The 18,996-nt window shown below is 52.5% G+C and overlaps 4 protein-coding genes across 4 annotated transcripts; 3 read left to right on the top strand and 1 right to left on the bottom strand.

Annotated features, from left to right (window-relative positions):
- Positions 1-1,622: 1,622 nt before the first annotated feature.
- Positions 1,623-3,010, bottom strand: AYL99_02029 (hypothetical protein; the record flags this gene model as incomplete). Its single annotated transcript, XM_018833545.1, has 3 exons — positions 1,623-1,976; positions 2,026-2,895; positions 2,960-3,010. 3 exons carry the CDS (start codon positions 3,008-3,010, stop codon positions 1,623-1,625), a joined length of 1,275 nt encoding a protein of 424 aa, XP_018696169.1.
- A 962-nt stretch (positions 3,011-3,972) lies between these two features.
- Positions 3,973-6,491, top strand: AYL99_02028 (hypothetical protein; the record flags this gene model as incomplete). The annotated part of the gene is made up of 2 exons (XM_018833544.1): positions 3,973-4,115; positions 4,175-6,491. 2 exons carry the CDS (start codon positions 3,973-3,975, stop codon positions 6,489-6,491), a joined length of 2,460 nt encoding a protein of 819 aa, XP_018696168.1.
- Positions 6,492-16,046: 9,555 nt separating this feature from the next.
- AYL99_02027 (hypothetical protein) lies at positions 16,047-17,141 on the top strand (the record flags this gene model as incomplete). Its single annotated transcript, XM_018833543.1, has 1 exon — positions 16,047-17,141. The coding sequence occupies one exon, from the start codon at positions 16,047-16,049 to the stop codon at positions 17,139-17,141; it is 1,095 nt and encodes a 364-aa protein (XP_018696167.1).
- A 736-nt stretch (positions 17,142-17,877) lies between these two features.
- AYL99_02026 (hypothetical protein) lies at positions 17,878-18,712 on the top strand (the record flags this gene model as incomplete). Its single annotated transcript, XM_018833542.1, has 2 exons — positions 17,878-18,549; positions 18,707-18,712. The coding sequence occupies 2 exons, from the start codon at positions 17,878-17,880 to the stop codon at positions 18,710-18,712; spliced, it is 678 nt and encodes a 225-aa protein (XP_018696166.1).
- Positions 18,713-18,996: the final 284 nt, after the last annotated feature.

Genomic DNA, 18,996 nt, shown 5'->3' with positions numbered 1-18,996 from the left:
CCCCGTGTCTTTGACAAATGGAGACGCTCGTAACAAACGATTCGAGGGCCACGAGCGACAGGGGGACTGCGCGATGTCGAATGTTTCCCTGTGCAGCTCCCGTTTACCATTTCCTTGTGCTGGGCACGAGAGGCCTTATTCCGATCCATCGACGGGACCTGACCTCCACCTCCTTTTTCCATGCACACTCGACGTAAAGAGCACAGCACAGCGTCCCAAATCATGGCCCACATCCGATTCAGAGTAAATTCAGCACCCGCCCACAGCGCAGTACGACCGTCCCGGCCCGTCCATTCCGACAACTACAACTCCTGAATGTAATAGAGACCTGCTCCTAGTCGCCCAAGTGCCGTGAATTCAGACAAACAGACAGACAAGACACCTCCAATTGGGGGATTTTGGAGGGAGCGGGGCCGAACAGAGAGGCGATGATGCCACTGCGACGAGAGGACAAGGTGCGATGAGGCTGCACACAGTATTGGAGAGAATCGACCGTTGACGGGCTGTTAGAACACAATACATGCATGTACTGTAGCATTCATACAATGTAGTAGTGTACATTTGTCTCGGGAGGGGCCACAGAAAATACGGACAAGGAGTTTCAAGGAAGGCAGTCAGCTTTGTGGTCTCTGGTGTGTGTTCAAGTACAACGCCGTCTTGAATTGAAATAATGTACCAAGTTCGTTCGTATACCCCAGCTGTCTAATTTTCTTACAGTACAGTGAATTTGTCTGTGCATTGTGTGCGTTGGTCCCAAGGGTTTCCCTTCGTTTGCCATCAATATCGATACCAGGGCATTCCAAGTCGTTTCTTTCACAATTGCTCAGTTGCTCAATTGTCTCGAACTCCAGCCCAACTCCATCACAATACAATGTCAGACGAGACGGGGCAAGTGGCGTCTCGCTTCCCTTATACCACGAAGGCCCTTTTTTTGGCCCTCTCTCCAATTGTGTCAGTAACCCAATCCATGGTTCCGCAGCCCCAACCGATTGACCAACGCCTCTGATGCAAAAGGGTAAAAAAAAATTTGGCTCCGAAAAGTAGTCGTCATCTCAACAGTCCCAGTGGCCCCTTCGTTCGCGTTGATGAATGGGCATTCGGTGCTTGGCCACTCTCTCAATGGGTCCGTATACAAGAAAAGTGTTAATATCTGTCCTGGTGAAGCGAAATCCTTTCCGCCAACGAGGGACCGCTGGTGTATACGAGGCCGTGAGCGGTGCCTAAAGGTAAGTAAAGACCGGTAGTACCTCTTTAGGAGCATGGGAAACCTCATAATGCAGCGAGCAGTCGTCGGCAGCCTGTTCTTCTCAAGCAGCTGCTCATCTTGAGTTCTCCGGTTTTGAAGGCATTTCAGGTTTTTTGTACCAATCTTCGTCTTCATCGCGGGCGAGTCCGCTTTCGTGCCACTGCGCAAGGCGTTCCGCCCACGAAAGCAACTTGCTTCTCGTCCAGGGAATTCTCATCAAAATAATCGTCAAGACAGATCCAACGCTAAACGTTAAGCATGCATATTTCAAAATCTCCCACGAGAGAGAAACGCCTGTCTCTTCGATTTGCGTGCTGCCATTACCATCGCCATTTCCATTATCGTTGCCCGGGCTCCCGACACTGCCGGCGGCTAGTCATACCTGGGCTTCCCACCCATCGGGCTTCTTAAGTTTGTTGAGGTCGAAAAATCGAGACGTGCAGCTGTATCCCTTCCAGTCGAAGTTGTCAGCCGGGTTACAGTGGCAGCGGAGTTTCAGGCGGACGTCATCTCCAGTTGGACAGTGTGTGAAGGGGACGTGATAGTAGGCGATGTCGTTGAAAAAGTGGATCTCGTCCTTCCTCAGAAGCAGACCAGCGGCGATCGAATGCACGGGAGCATCGCCCCAACGTTCGTAGAAGAAACCGCCGTCTCGGTCGAGAGTTTCAAAGAAGTCGATGTACGCTTTAGATCGAAGCCAGTCGAGGTTGCCAATCTCAAAGTTCGACCACTACCAAAAGTTAGCAATGGAAGGGCAAAGGATTTCTTGGAGAACTCACAAAGTGGCATTTGTTGTAGGTGTCCCCTCCGTCGTCACTCAAAAATCCCATTGAGTTATCAGGAGAGATGTGTTCAGGATGCGCCTTGATGAACTTCTTTGTGCTATCCCATAGCGTCGGAATGGTCTCGACATATTCGTACAGACTCAGGACGAAGCTGTACTTTTTCTTGTTCTCCTTCATGAACCGGAAAGGATCATAATGGATATCGCAGAACAACTCAACGCTGGGCTCAACTCGCCAGTAGTACTCGAATTGATGGAGCAGTGGATGGCGGAAGAAGAAGCCGGACTCAAACCGGCACATGTGTCGATAGCTGACCGAGTCACCATAGATGATCTTCCTGCGGCGCATGTCTTCCCGGACAGCCTCAGCCTTCTTCTGGTCAATCCACGGCGGGAACGACCAGTGTTCGACGGGAATTTCGCCGTAGTGTGTCTTGCCCGAGACGAGGGATGTCGTGACCTTTTTGAATGTCTCATCAAAGGGTTTGTCGTTCAAGAAAACCCAATCATAGTTGTAATTCCTGTTGAATCGGTCTTCGACTTGTCTGATCGAGCGGGCAATTTCCCAGATGTCGGTGTTCCTTGCCAGCGTCACAAAGGTCGCATTGACTCGCTCGCCTGGAGCCGGAGGCGAGAGTTCCGAGGGAATAGTAGGGATAACATGGGGAGTCGTTGTTTCCACGGACTGCGAGGTCTCCGCAACAGAAGTCGTTTGCGGGAGATGAATGGTATCGGCGACATCATTCAAGATCGGACTCGGCTTGGATTCTTCAGGTTTCTCCCACGAGAAGGCGGTGCCCGACGTCAGTGGTTGAGCATAGGAGGGTAGTGACGAGGTGGAAATAAAGTAGAGGATGGCAATTCCCTGTTCATGTCATGTCAGTATGTAATGTCACAGACCTGGGTTCGCCGGTCTGCGTGTAACTCACAAAAACAGCAAATAGTATATAACGAAGATATCTCCCCGAGCCGGTTGCCATCGTGGACGACGAGACCGGCAGTATTATGAGGAGATGAGGAAACGGCCCAAGGCACCGACCGCAGGCGTATTGGCAGTAAAGACTGGAGAGACGAGTAAGGCTCGAGCAAGATCGGCGGCCAGAAACGGGTGCGATCAGGACATGAGGCTTGCTAGGCGGAGTGACGTGACCCTGAGCAGCCCAACGTTGAAACGAAAACTCGACGAGGGCAAAGGCTTGGAAACAAAGAAATCTTGTTTGTCAGAACGTGAAGGTGTTAAAGGAGTGAAGGAGGTCGAAGAAACATTTCAGATTCGCAATAATAGGGAGAGCCGCAGGACGACGCGCAAGCCTGGAGACAACGTGTTGCCAGAAACTTTTCTGCCGCAATGGAATAGGAACGCCTCAATTCCAGTTTACAGGCACATGGGGCTGAAGGTGTGGGCTGCTTTTTTGGTAGCTGGCCCCCCTGGGCGATTCGGGTAACGAGTGACGGGATGGCTTGCGTGCCCGCCTAATAGGCTAAGTCTAGGTAACTTAGGCGGGAAGGGGCCCCCGAAGGCTGCAACTACTGTACTCCATAGAGGTTAGAGGCTTAGCACCCAAGACCTCACCAATCGCCAGGCTCGCCCGTTTCGAGACAAGTCTGCTTCACCGATTGCAGTTAGCTGCCCATCCAACCATCATCACCTGCCGTTTCCATACTGCGACATCCCACACAATCCCATCAATACGAGTGTCTCGCCATCCACATCACCGTCGCTTGATCCTTGACTTGCATAGCAACGGGAATCACTCTGCCAACTCCTCCGGGCCATGTCATAGTACCTTTGCTCTTCATCTTCACTTCCTCTTCTGGAACATGCGAATAGGCACTGCGCGTTGGCCACTGTCGAGAAAAAAGGTGGATTGTGGCGGGGTGAGAATAGCAAAACTACCGTCCAGAATCTAGTCAATTCAACCTCAGTCGGGGGACCGTTCCCATGTCTTTCTTTGGCTTCGACACTTCCCTCCCCAGGGACAAACCTGAGGGCGCGGGCAAGGGTATTTTCGAACACACAAACCCTTTCGCCGAAGTTGCAAAGGCGAGGAAATTGCAGGCCTTTCACGATAATGAGGACGAGATGTAGGTGACACGTCTTTTGGAAGCAAGACATACAGTTTCTAAATTCTCTTTTTTTGCAGTCTCGACTTTGAAGATACCTACGATGGCCTAGGCGATCAGCTCGAGGAGGCCGGCGATGACTTCAACGATGATACCTTTGGTGGTGGCGCTGAAGGCGCAACCGGTCAGGGCTCGGTGGGAAAAGATTATGACTTCTTTGGAAAAACGGCTCAAGTCTCCAATGTCATCAATGAGGAGCATATGCGCTACAGCTTGCAACAACCTCATCAGCCAGCGGCGCCCGCGCAGCCCGCAAAGGCCAGAAGGACCGGCTATGAGAAATATCAAGATCCGGGTTATATTCCAGACATTCAGGCGAAATCCGGGGCTTGGGGCACAAAGTCAAGCACAGCTGCTCCTCCGTCCGGCGATCCTCGCATCAGTACGGCCCGTGGCACTGCTCCAGCCTCGTTCCCTGCTCCTGAACCCTCACCTCCACCAGCATCCATGTCACAACCTCCAATGATGACCCTGGAACAGGTTGAGGCGGCTTTGCTTGCTGAATCTCAAGCGAGACAGGCACAGCTTTCATTCTCGCAACACCAGCCATACCCGTTCCCACCTCAGTCAATGCATTCACAATCTCCGCAGCCATACCAGCAGCCCATGGGACTTCCTCCCGGCCTGCCAACTCAGCCTCAACCACAACCTCCTCTCGACGGTCCTAGAAACCACAATCGCATGCCTTCACATCCTCGTGCACCCCAGCCTCCACCTCAGCAGCCTCTCCAGATTCTACAGAATCCAAACAGAGCCCGTCATTCACCCCAGCCAAGCCTCGACAGGTCTCAACCCGTCCCACCACTCGGACCTCAAGGAACTGGCGCGTTGCCGGTGATAACTCACCCTCAACAGTTGATGGAGCTGTCCGACGAACAGCGACGAGTTTACCTGGAAGAAGACGCCAAGAGGGCAAAGAGGAATCACAAGATCTTCCTGCTTTCCAAAGGTAACGGGTTGATGACTCCCCAGGATAAGAATTTCATCACTCGAATCCAACTTCAGCAGTTAGTGGCGGCGACGGGGAGTTCGACGGACTCGAATCCCGAAGCTGCCCTCAATGAAGACTTCTACTACCAGGTCTACAGTCAAATCCGTGGTGCTCCAAGACAACATCCTACTCAACCGCTGGGCCACTTTGCGCAGACCTATCTGTTCCAGACGGGCACTCGCGTGGGCGGTAGACGGCAACAGATCAATGGAGACAACCACATGCAGAGAATGCAACAACAAGTTCAGCGTGCAGTTGAAGCAGCCAAGCTCAAACCCAAGAATCAGCAGCTGATCATCGAAGGTAGTTTGGGTAAAATCTCCTTCAGCAACGCAAAGACACCAAAGCCACTGCTCAATATCAAGAGACAGGAGGGCACTGAATCCCGACCAACAAGTGCCAAAAAGGGAAGCAGCGTAAGTGCGAGTGACCGCAAAACGATTTTGAAGAACATTGAAGCTGTGTATACGACCTTGATGCGCATGGAGGATCACGAACGACAAATGCCACCTCCACCCACCGAAGGCAACGCGAATTCCATTCAGACACATCTTGAATGGCGACACAAGCAGCAGGAGCTGGGCAACACGCTATGGCAAGATCTCAAGGTTCTTGATCCTATCGTCCCGGGATCAGCAATTCCTCACCCTTTCATTGCTTTTCTGTCATTTTCCAAAGGGAAGAAGGCCATCCCGCGGGTCTTCCATCAGATTGATGCGGACAAAAGACTGACCATCTTGACCATGATTGTGGTCCACATCGATCAGCTTGACGTGGTCAAGGACGCCCGTCCCGCCCCTGGTGAACTACAGCCTCCGACACTCGTGCGGGAAGAAGTCGAGTTATTCTCACAAGCCGTCATGCCGTGCTTGTTATCCCACGTTAGCGAAGTGCCCGTCAATATTATCACCGGATTGCTAGGGCTTCTGATCGACCACACTAACATCTCGGTTGTTGCACACACCAAGATTGGACTTGGCATGCTGACGATGCTGTTGACGCGCGCCGAATTGGTGAAAGAGGCCGGGTCAGTCTCTGACCAGGATTGGCAACAGTGGACCATGTTATACAGCCGCCTTTTTGATATGTTGGAGCCTCTTCTTGGTTCACTATTTCCTGGTCCGGTCAACTCTGGTGACGACATGTACGTGTGGCAATTCTTGGCTGCCATCGGCATATGCGCCAGCCCGGACCAACAACAGAGGCTGGTCATCGGTGTGAAAGACAGAGTTATGGAGACGGTGCTCCAGAGCAAGACACTACCAGCCGAAATGTCGAGCGTTCGACTGGGGAACGTTAACCTATTCATGAGAGCCATCGGTCTTGATGTCGAGATGCTAGGATGATTATGGGGAAGACTGGGGATAATTATTTTGACGGGAAAGATGGATCTAACATCCTTAAAAAGGGAGTCGCCCACAGGCAGGATAGTGAAGGGAAGAGCATATGGACCGAACCAAAATACAATCGTGAATGCCTGAAGCAACTCTGGAATTGGAGTACAAAGTGTCCTGCATGGACATGGCTTTATTGAAAGTCAATCTGTTACCTCTGTTCTGCTCACCTTGGTCATCTCATTTGACATTAGTGCCGCAGGTGGCTCCTTTCTTCACATTCCTCGCCAACGTGCAATGATTCGAAACCCGATATGTTTTCTGCTGATGTCGTTCTTCATCTGCGGGGCAGGGCCATTGGTGTAGCGTGTGCCAATGCCTTGGACATTCTCTTCCCGGCGAGCTTCGCTGTGGCTCGGTGTTCCCTACGTTGTGTTGTTTCCCATGTTCTCTCACCGATTCTCTGATCTGGGAATAAGCCGTGTTGTTGCTGCGAGTTCGTTCGTTTGCGAGGTTCTTCTCTCTGTCGACACCTGCCATGACAGAACTTGGTCTTTCATTCATTCTGCAGTCGGACTGTCCTTCTACGCGTTGACAATTTGGATGGCAGTTGCGCCTTGGTGTCAAGCGATATCTGTGTCAATGATCTTGCCCTTGGACGCTTCTCTTCGCTCTTTTCTTTTGTGGCTAAGGGTGTTGTGCATGTGCCCTCTCAGGCTCGACGCGAGCCACAGACGCCTTTTAGATATTTCTCTCGACACTCTTACTTACCCCTCCACGTCTCCTCGTATCGTGGCAGGTTGACAAGAGGAGTTAGTTATACAGTCTCAGACTGTCTGTGTCAAGCACCCACAGCCTGCCGTATCCTGTACGAGACATACTCGTAGCCTCCAATGCCGGAGCAAATCGCTGAGCCTTGTCGAGCAATGTGCTTACTTTCTACGGTTCGTGTTGTGTTGTCCACCGCTTGCCTGGAGAGGACCTTTGACGGGATCTTGGAGAGAGCAACACGGACAGGGGAGAAGGAGAAGGAGAGAGAGAAGGAGAATTAGAATTAGGAATAGTTGACAGAACGGCCGGCTCTATCGCAGCGGTGTGGGCAGTGTCTGACTGAGGGATCGAGAGATGGTGAAATGATGGCGATGGCGATTGCGGTTGTGATAGCGTAAAGAGTCGGTACCTTTCCTAGGCGCGGCCCATCTGAGATTTCTGTTTCGTGTGGAACATAGTAGACGAGGAGCGGGAAAGGGGATCGATATACCTGTACCTACAGTACATAGGATGGTCGACTGCCTCAGGCGACCATGGGAGACGAGAAGGTAGAGACAGGCTGTAGCTACCAGGTGGGTAGGCAGCATTGAGAGACACGGATTTATGGATTATGCTGTTAGGACAGTATCGCATGCTCATGCCCGATATAGTACTACTCCTCCTTCCGTACGGGCCAATAAAAGAAAACAGGGAATCGAGATGTCGGTAGAGAAGATATAGGTGTCTACGCAGGGATCTCCAGTCAATGCCTTACCTGTCTACCACGTTCCTGACCACTGATTTGCAGAGCAAGGCCCAGGAGGACCGTCCTCGGACCACTCAATCTACATGACAAGTTGAAATCAATCAATCAATCACTCGTAGCATATGTTCCGTTGTATTTTTCCGGAACCCGTCACAAATATTGTCGTATATAGTCTTCCAACGCAGGTTGACACTTCACAATCGACCATAGGATATGGAAAGCAGGGCTTCCCGTTCGCTCAGCCGTACTTAAGCCATATGCCGGTTAGTTAGTACCACCATGGGTGACCGGGTAGGAACCCTGACTGTTGATTGTTTTTGTCAAAGTGTTCTTTTTTTTTAGCGTCGGATCTTGAATTGTGTACGGGTCAAAGAGACATTGAGGCATTCACAGAGTATGGAAAGTATTTTTGTCAATGGTAGGTGGTCGATATCAGGCTGGTGGTTAGCGCTCACGCTTGGGCGCTTGGCTGTGGGGAAAATCTCCTTATAACTAACTGTACGGAGTACCCAGGGTGGTTCGATGGGGGTCACATTTTTTCTCTTGTCCGGCATGTGATACCTGTGTATAAGCGGGGTAACGTTCCAGATGAACCCTAACGGCAGAGGGGCGGGACAGGACGGGACACAACAGTGCATTGCACGACACAGAAAACCACTTCCTAAGGGTGGTTAATCCAAGTGTTAATATGACAGAGATCGCCAATTGCAGTCCATCCCCGAATGAAACTGTTCGGTTCGTATGCCCTCGGCATTCTCCTACCGCTCCTTTGACGTCAAGAGCACCATGGAATGACGGGGTTTCTCTGATGAGTGACAACGGGGCATTCGGCATGCCCAGATCGACGCGTCGGGTTACCATGCACGAGAGTTGGATGCAGGAATGAGATCGCTACTAAGAAATGCCAGACATCGCCAATGACCCTGGTTGACATTGGGCTGGAATGGGAAGTTAGTTCGCGGTGGCAAACAACTATGCGGACAAAGGGTCTTGTTGGGAAGACTGTGCGACCGAGTGACCAAGCCGATCAAGAATATCGACTCGGGTAGACAGCCCGGGTAGTTAGCCGACACGAAGGAAAAAGGCAGGAGGTGCAGAGAACGCATTATTCAATGCATGCCGTTCAAACTCATTTGGGAGGGTGGTTGGGCTATTTCCGTAGAAACCAAGGGAGCAATTGGGTTCTGGGAATTGCTGGGCTTGAAGATGCAAGCATTTCCGAACGTCTCAACCAGGTAGCAGCGTGGAATCCGTCCGCTTGAGGAAATAAGATTTGCCCAGGGTGCCAGGATAACACTCATGCTCTTCGGACGCCTTCTTCAAGATGGTGACATTAAGACTCTTCAAGATGCTCCATGCGAGCCATGTGCTTGGCTGCATTGATCAGCCTGCACAGTAAGGAGTCTGCGATGCTCCAGTAAATGGCAATCTTTTGCCTTGTTTGGCTTCGGGAATTGAAATTGTGAACAATGGAGTAGCCGATTGAGTTCCTGGGCACTCTCAAGAGGGAAAATCGATCGGAGCATCAATGCCAAATCGTTCTGTTTTCGAAAATTGAGCACATAAAACTTGCCCGTGTCAAATGCTTCGCTTCTGAAAGTTAGTGAGTAGACTTTCTGTCAATGCAGATACGAGGTTGTTGGAGCCGTTCGTCGCGGTGAGAAAGAAGAAAGCTGGAAATGCTGGGATCTTTTGTCGTCGCTGCAAGAACCTTTTGGACGGGTTGGAATTCCCCCCTTGCAGGAGCACAAAGGCGATGGATGATCCAACCTGTCAAGAGACGGTGCGTCAGTTCATCACACCTGCCCAGTCCTGGCACTCTCGGTTGATCAGACGTGTCCCATGATTAGCCCGGCGATGGTCAATGTCTGGTGGGATGTGATCGACGAACGGACAGGAACTAGTTAGGCTGAGATGTGCAAGACGAGCCTTTCGGAGGGGCCAGAACAACCATCCTATGTACATCCTCCAACCTTGCGTGTGTTGGGGCAACAAGACTGGTACTATTAGTAGAAGGCCCACAGCATGCAGGGAGGCTGTGGGGATGGATGTCCAGGCTGACTTGACAAGAACTTGCCTTTGGTACCCTCGTCCTGTCACGGTGCTTGCGTTGCGTCCGGACAGTCACGCCTGCTATCGCCACTGGAGAGATACGAGTTGGTGCATTGGTGTTTGATGCTAGACACTTTGACACACTTCGCAACCCCTGCTTCGAGTTTTCCCACCGGTCAAATCCTCCGTAATCAGGCCTCGGTTCCACAGCTCGACCAACGTCATCTTCCCAGGTTCCGGGTCAAACATGTCCTCACCTGAGATTTGCCGCCTGCCACCTAACTGTCGAAGTCATCGGACCTATATTCTCTGTGCCTATTAAGAGAAAAGGAGGTTTGAATCAAGTCGATCCCTCAATTTGACCCAGAATCCACAAGGGGCGGAGGACTCCGCACGGCAATCGGAAATGCCTTAGGGGAAAAAGCTGTCGTATGGATGGTCATGGGCGATACCAACTAACTGCACTTCAGAAACGAATTCGGGCAGGGAGTTGATAGGCAGAAAAATTCATCTCGCAACAGCGAAACTCCCTGGGTTAGAGTTTGCAGCGGAGAATCCAGTAGAGCTGCAACCACAATGAACATCATCCCTGTGGATGCTGCAGAAGAAAACATATCGAGTTAAATCGTGTCAGAAATGGAGACCCGTCCCCTGGCACGAGCAGGCAGCATGACGCGAACCCATGTGCTCCCAACGTTTGTTTCCGTGATCGAGATGAAAACAGCACAGGTGTCTCAGTGTCACAGATGGTGCATCGAGCCAGAGTTGAAAAAAGGACCAGCTCTCGGAAAGTCTGCGAACAAAACTGTGGTGGCGTAGTCTCACACGCGCACAAACACATTACTCGTAATCTTGCAAACTTCCGAAAGTTTTTTTCTCTTGCGAATCCGGCAGACCAAAAACGAGGTTGTACTGTACGTATGGAGCCGTGGGCACAGTGGCTCAGGTCGGTAGGTGGGCCCGTCCATCATCCTGAATTGTCGTCAAGGCTCTTTTGGCGCGTTGCGCTTCGATTGGTCTGTCACGGTCATTGTTCCTTGGGATGTGCCCAAATCTGATCCGTGCGATGCCGTGCGTGCACACCCCGGTCTCGGTCCACTCTAGGGAACCTGCGCAAAACTGGGGGTCGGGGACGTGACAGGATTGTCGATAAGGTCTCGACGTCGCCTTCTGAGCCGTCAGCAACCCGGGGCTTGTGGCTATTTGTTGGCGCACACGACCATCAAAAGATGTTCCAACTAGGATTGACTTGGTTGCAGAACTGCGGAGCTAGCTAACCTTTCAACACTGCAGGGAAGCCAGGGGAGACAGTCCGCTGGAGCGGCGTTCGACTCTTTTGTTGGCTTTGGCTGCGGATAGGACTCGTAATAATGATAGGGGCTCAATCGTGCGAACTGAGAACGTGGACAGTGGAGTTAGAGCATCCGGGAGGCCTATTAATGTGGACCGCTCATAGCGCTGGACCCCAGGTTCCTTCTTACCTGAAGCATCCTTGCGGAACACCTGGGATTCCGTACAAGTATTCTGTCCAAGTACATCCATCATTTTGCCGCTGATGGTGTCCATACTATCCACTGAGGTCAAACGCAGATGTAAGGGCCCAGGCCAATTCTGAGCGCTGTATATCCTGTCATCGTTGAGTTTTAGCTCAGCATCGAGTCTCTTGTCTAGCTCGCCAAGGTCTAATGGTTGCCACTGAACGGCTTCTGACGAGTCGACGCACTAGGCTGAGACCTGAGATTTCAAACCCTGGCTGGCAGTGGTAGCACGGAGGTCATAATGACACCACCGGATCTATCTGAGGAGGACGGAAATGGGTCCCGCTCACATTGTCACAGCGCGTCCTCTGCACGTCCCGACTACTGGATCAGGACCAGAGAAAGGGGCCCAAGCCCCTACCAGACCAATCGACTAGCTGCTGGTATCGCTTGGAGGTCAATACCTACTCGCATACGAGGTACTCCGTACAAAACGTCGCTGTAGGGTGCAGTACGATGTACGGGGCCACTGGCGCGATCTCCGAAATGAACCACAACTGGCTCCGGAGGGCGTCCAAGAGTCCAGTCCTCGTGCAGGTCGTTTATGACTTACCCACCACCTTCTGTGAGAGATTGCTTCCGCTCGTGACTGTCTTCTCATGCCGGCAAGTCCGTTCACATCGTAGAATACACAGATGGTCAACAAGCATGGTGTTCGGATGGACGCCAGGAAACCGGCAGCTAGCCGATCGACCTTCCAAGAGGGCGTGTGTTCGGCACAGAGAAGGCGAGCAGGGCTCCTGGTCTGGCACTCGGCATCTTTGGAATTTGGCTCATTTGCGTGCAAGTGGACGGGGAAAAAGAGAATGGTAGGCTCGAAGCGAGGTAACGTGGCGCGAGCCCTGCCGACAAGCCACTGGGATCATTTCGGTCTCAGAGGCCCAGCTTGTGTACTCTTCCTCATAGGGTCGGGAAGGGGTTTGCTGGCCGCTGGGAGGCTCGAGCGGGCTGTCAGCCCTTCGGGCCTAAAGCTTACCCTTACGCAGCAAACTTGTCAGACGGTGGAGACCCGTTGCTGTTGCAGCCACTGATGACGCTTCCACCCAAGGGCGACACTGCCAAAATTGTGCTCGGGATCTAGGATTGCCAAGGTGTCGATGCCACTTCGTATCGAATTTGTAAGGGCGAGTCAGAAACCGTTGTGCTCCTAAATCACCCATTGTGTGATGGACATCGACTGGTAACCTGTCGGCCACCCATCCACCTCCAGATGCGACGCACTGTTCCAGACAGAGACATTCAATGGTGATCGGTCTCCCTAGCTCCTGTTGGCGAGACAGCAGTCTGGCCACGAAGGAAGGTCGGTTCACCGACAGAAGGGTTAGATTTGGAGGGCGATCGGTTGGAGGGGTGAAGGGACGATTGACGGAGAATTGGGGTCAGCTGCCTTTGGCGGTCTGCACTTAGGGTCGAGCTTGAAGGAAGATCCGAAGACTCTGGAGTATGTTATTGGTTAGTCAAGGAGTAGACGAGGGAGAATTAGGGTTTTACAACATATCTTGATCAAGCAGGGAAGACAAGGTGATGGAGTAAGGTCCTTTGGTGCCGTGCGGGAGGGGGCGACTGACTCCACAGAGGCGTAAGGAAAAGAGCGGCTCGTGCGAAAGGGGATTGGCAGAAGTGATACCCAGAGGCGCGATGCAGGTCCCGAGTCAGAGGAAAAACATCGCAAGTTTCTTCAGATTCTTTCTGCGTTCGGCATGGATGGGGGGAGAACGGACCAATACAAGCAGACAAATGACTGGACTCCAGCACTAAAAGTGTCGTAGGGTGGACCGTAGGCGCCACTACTCGTAGACCCTCTGTAAATCCGAGGGGAAATAGCTATGCCTAGTTAAGCCGATAGCCTACTAGACTGCTTCAAGCGCCTAGCTGGAGGACTCCTTTAACTAGCAGGGTACCCGCACGAGGGACATCATTTCATTCAGGATTGCCTCCTCGGGCGCGCCCCCTCGCCTGCACCCATCCCTCACATCACGATTCCATATTCTCGCATCCATCTCCCTTTACCCGTCGTGTCTCTAGGCGAACTCATGCGCCCAAGCCACCCTGCACCTCCTAGCTCCTTCCCGTTCAGGCTTCCTTCGTACAGCGTACAATCACAAAATCTCCGGTGAACCAACTTGTCCTCGTAGTGTGTGCCGACCAATGACATTACTGGAAAATGCACCGACCGCCTAGAAGACAGCTGATCCTGTTTTAAAGTTAGCCATGTAGTTTGCCGTGTGCCGGTGATCCACGCCTGACAGGGGGCTAGAGTGGCAGCTCCAAGCCTGCAAGTCTGCAAGCCTGCAAGCCTGGCCCAGGGCCTGGAAGCCGGGGCTGTGGACGGCGGACGGTGGGCTGCATGCATCATGCACAGACACTTTGACACACCGTCAACTTCTTTTTTGCGCGTTTCTCGCTCATTCTATCACTGCCCGCCGGTCAGTAGCCACTCGCCAGGTGCCTGCCTGTACGAGGAGCAGCGGCACCAGAGGAGGACAACCTGGAAGTAAGACGGGCTCGAAACCGCCCATCCTTCCTCCATTAGGCCTTCTTGCCCGCCCCTGTTTGGCTTTTCTGTCGCTCCTCGATATTCATGCCTCCCTCGTACAGCGCCTCCATTGGTAACCTAGTTGGGGAACAGTCCCGGGTCTTCACGGGGTCGCCACTCTTTCTGCACACACGCCCAGGTAAGCTCCGTTCAGCTACAACCTTCGGTGCCAAACCACGTAATTCCCCCCTTGAACCTAGTCAAATCAACTTTGCATGTACGGGTAATGCAGTTCCATTGTATCTCTATTGCAAAAGCCCCAAGGGCGCATGCCCGGGATCCACACCACATGGCAGTCCTCGGCCCGTTTTTCTCTTCGTTTGACCTCTCGTGCTTTTCTCACTTGCTAATGCTCATTTCCATTTCTGAATGCGCCCATCGTCCCACATTTCCTCTACCCTTGTCCTGACTCATGGGGGTTTTTCTCGATTTGCTTCCATTTTGCCCAGTTCCCACTCCGCTAATTTCAGAAACCCTTCCCGACCCGATGGATGGCGGCTAACCTTCAACCAGTGGGCTATCGACCAAGGCTCCAGCCCCTGCCAAACTTCTCCCTCCTTCTATCTTGACCTGCCTCGCGATTATCCTCTCCAAGCCGAACCTAGTCCATTTTACGAGGAGCGACCGTGCGTGCGGCACCGCAAGAAAGAGCTGGGCTTTACGAGACATGGAAATATCCCTGCTGCACTAAAAACGAGCCATGGAGGATTGTTGCGCCAGCTCTGGGAAATCAACTTGTGACCATCCACCCTCAGGAGCCCGTGTTGTCGCCAAATCACGCATCGCTGCGGCCTCTTTGGACTCCTTTCCACCCTATCTGGCCTTTTTCTCAAACACGCACAATCGAGGAATGTAACCGCGTCATCCCGTGTCTGCCGGCCGCGTTTCCTGTCGAACCTCATGTTCCACCGTGGCGTTGGCTGTGCAATGTGCAGCAGACGATTCTTCGGGCCACCTCCGCTCCTTTCCCCTCTCTGTTTCCGTGTCTGACCAGGTTCACACGTTGAGCCACCTCGAACCCCGTCTCCGGAATGATTCTGGCGCTCGTTTGATACAGTGCCCACTCGCCAGCAGACCTAGAGCTAACAGTATAGCCTCCTCCTGATACTTGTCGGCCTTGACCTCACTTCTGGCCTCCACGAATGGCCCATGGCTTTTTTCACACAACTCTGACAGCCTGGGTTCCAGGCTGCTGCGAATTCCTTCCAGCGCAGCGGTCATATCTGTCATCCCAACACTGCCATCCACCCCATCCACTGACTGCTACGGTGCACACACCTCGTACGCTGACCGTTTGTTCAGTCGATGGGCTCCCTTGCCGCTCTGCATTCCTCTCCATCGGTGGGACTGTTTCCCTTTCAGATTGCCCTCGGCCATCAGATTGACGCAAATATGTGCTTATGGCTTCGCCAGCCGGCCCAGCCAGGCTTTTCCCGATTTCCACCATTCTATTCCCTTTTGCCCCAGTTTCCACATCCTACGCTACCGCAGCCGCCCGTTTTTTATGCATCTCGCCTGATCGCTTCCCCTTGGTCCTAACCCTAGACAAATCCACTACGGCCCGCCAATAAACCCCATCCCCTGCTGGTACCTGTCCTGGAGTCATGTTCGTCATGCTTTGGCTTTGCGCCCTCTACCTTCGCCAAACCCTGGCTCCTGGGTCAAACTATTCCACCCTCGTCAAACCCTGACCCATATACACTTACTTGTATTGACTAACTCTGGCTACTGCTTGCGGCAGCCAGCTACTCCTCGCCGCGACTGATGTACCAATTTAATCTTGCTTTGTCTCCCTTGGGACCATATCCACTATCAACTTGGCCCTTGCCACGAGTCCGTTTGTTCCCTCGATCGGGAAATAGATATGGACTGTCGGCACTACCCAATTCTTTCATTTCTCTCTATCTGCCAGCACTGTTTACAATATGGACGCCTTTCAGCAATACCACTGCTCTCCCGAAACGATATACAACCCTACCGTCTCAGCTGATGTATCTTCTTACTTTGTCCGACCCAACAAAGTCGTCAAACCGAGTAGCAGGAACAGCAGTCCTCGGACATTGGGGCGAAGGAAAACGATGACTGCCGCCGCCACTTCGTCCAGAACTCGATCTGTTGTCGACCATCTCCGGTCCAGCACACAATGGCAGAATACGGAGGTACCTCGCTCGCGACCGGTCAGCTGGCATCCTAGTTCCTTCGAGGCATTGAACTCTACATTCAACCCGGTTACCAATGAGATGGACTTGTCTACTTGGGATTTCTCGACGGCTCAAGTCCATGGCCTCGTGACGCCTATCTCTTACCCGTCCATGACCGAACCCCAGATCCAAGAACCCTTCACGCCTCTTGATGAGCTTTCCACCCGAGATCCGGGTTTGGTCTATGAGAATCAACCCTACCTCGAATCTATGTGGCTCGGCCAAGAACAAGCCAAGTCCAACTCGACCTCCTTTTCGCTCTATCCTCAACAATCTTTTGTACAGCCGGCGTGGGGTTTCAACCAACCTGTCATGGCGCCAAATGTTCAAACGGCGCCGTCTTCCCCGGACTGCCTCCCACTGCAGAATTTTGGGCTTGACACGTTATCGCTTGGTAACACCGATTCGAAGCTGAAGGATAACGCGGAGGAATTGGTCGGCATGGGGTTGTACGATTCACCTGCAGAAGTCCAATCATCAAGCTTGCTCTTTGGTGGTTCCGCAGGCTCAGGCAGGAAAGGGTTGAAGCTGGAAGAGTCATTTGAACCGGCCGAACAGGAAGACGAAGAGGAGGAAGACGACACAGAAGATGCCGAGGAGGATGAGACTGGACTCCAGGACGCCCAGCAGGAGGACGAAAACAGTGGCCAGTTGTGGGATAACTCTGACAACGCCGAATACAAGGCACAGTCTATTGCCGACCACTTGACATTTGGGATGCAAGCACAGCCGGATTCCTTAGCGATGAAATATCTTTCGACACTCAGGCAGCTTAACAGCGCCTATTACCCCTCTGGGCAGTCTTATGGTTGGGCTTGAATTCGACGACTTGACGACAGTTACGACTAGTCTCTTGGTGAAGGGCGTGGGTTTTGTTGGCAAATCTGCAGCGTTCACATACTGGTCTTATAGCCATGATACCCCAGTTCGTGACGACCTTTTGAAAGGTTCACCAGGCTTATGTACAAATTAGATCACTAGGTACTTCGAAGATATCATGTATTACTCAAAGAAACTCATTGCTGCCCTCGGCGCCTTGAAACTCAGAGAAGGGATGCTTCGTGTTTGTTCTGGCCTTGACTTCCAACAAGTGCATTCCTCGTAACCGAGTAGATCTTGCAGGCGGGTGTAGGGATGTGCTCGATTGCCAGCCAATGAAAGCAGGGCACATGCATGATATCCACTTGGCCTCGTTGACGCTATGTCATTGGCTCAAGTAGCCGGGGTCACGTGTACGCACAACGCCGCACCAAACTCGTTATCTCACAGCTCATTCTTTTTCTCCCCGTTGCATCACCTCACGGGTCCTTCCCCGGAGGATCAACCAGAAACCGTTGAGCAAAAGCCTGCATAACCCTCGTGTCCTCTTACTGCACCATTCAATATGCGCCCTTTCTGTCGCTCCGATGTCACCTCTCCCAACAAATCTCAGATGATCACGACCTGATCCCGTCCAACCTTCCTTTCTCTCCGGCTGTGACCCGAGATCCCGACCTCCAAAACCGCAAACCTATCAGCCCCATACATGCTGGCAGCCCAAAGCGCTCTCTGCACCATGACACTGCAATTTCCGCCCTGGCGACACGACTCTGAACTGGCCATGGTCCGAGACTGGTTCTTTCCGGACCGGGCGAAGCAGGAATTGTATTCCACCATCCTATCCCACACCTCGCAAGACCTGAGGCAGCGTGCTATTGACAGGGTCAACCTCTGGCTGTTCAAGGCCGGCCACCTACCTCCGGCGCTGGTAGCAACGGCAAGCTTGACCGATGCTTTGATCCACGATGAATCACGGAGGTCGTTATCCGTTACTACCATCTCGGACCTAGCCATGCAGAGCATATATGCTATGGCGTTTGCGAGGTTTGTCAATGGATTCGTTGACCGTGATGTCGCCCGTTCATATGCTGCCGAAATGGCTCGGGATGATACTCCTGAGGGAGAAGAAGTGACTCGATTCTCAGCAAGTGCTGCCAAAGGTGAAAGCTCCATGTATGCTCACGCTGCCACGATCGGGATGCCCCAGAGATTCGTCGATCTCCGTCATCAGGTCACACACGCTGACATGCCCAATCTGATGTATCTGAGAAGAATGACAGAGCAGGCCCTGGACTGGATTTGGGAGAGGTGGTGGGTCAAGAATGTGACTGGCCACCCGGAACGTGCATTGAGGGAACTCGAAGATAGGCGGCGGACGTCACGAGAGGCAAGAGATGCGACAGCATGGGTGAGGGACTCTCTTGACACGTCGGCTTCAGGTACACCTGGTTGTGACAGTCAGGCTGTGCCAATGAAGGCGGCATTGGGGTTGGGCACAGCACAGAAGGAATCCGACTGCGCCCCTGCAGCAAGGACTAGAAATGCGCTGAAGCGCAAATCTACAGTTTTAGAGGACGATAATGACACGTAGTACTCAAAGCCGCAGGCACATATTTCTCACAGCATACGCGGCGCATACTTGGTTTCTTGTCGTGGAATGAAACCTCATTCTAATTTGCCAAGCCTCCCGGAGACGTGAGCGGGTGAAGCGATGCAAATAATATCAATTTACTCGTCATCCATAAAGCAGCCTTTGTCGTGATCACGGACCCAATTCACCTCCCCTTTAAATCTTTGGCCGAAGAGTGAAAAGCTTCCTACTGTCACCGATGGGAAAGCATCCACCAATTCTGCA

This window comes from Fonsecaea erecta, assembly GCF_001651985.1.
Source record: "Fonsecaea erecta strain CBS 125763 chromosome Unknown Scaff2, whole genome shotgun sequence".
NCBI classification, from domain to species: domain Eukaryota; kingdom Fungi; phylum Ascomycota; class Eurotiomycetes; order Chaetothyriales; family Herpotrichiellaceae; genus Fonsecaea; species Fonsecaea erecta.
This window is presented reverse-complemented; position numbering and strand designations above follow the sequence as displayed.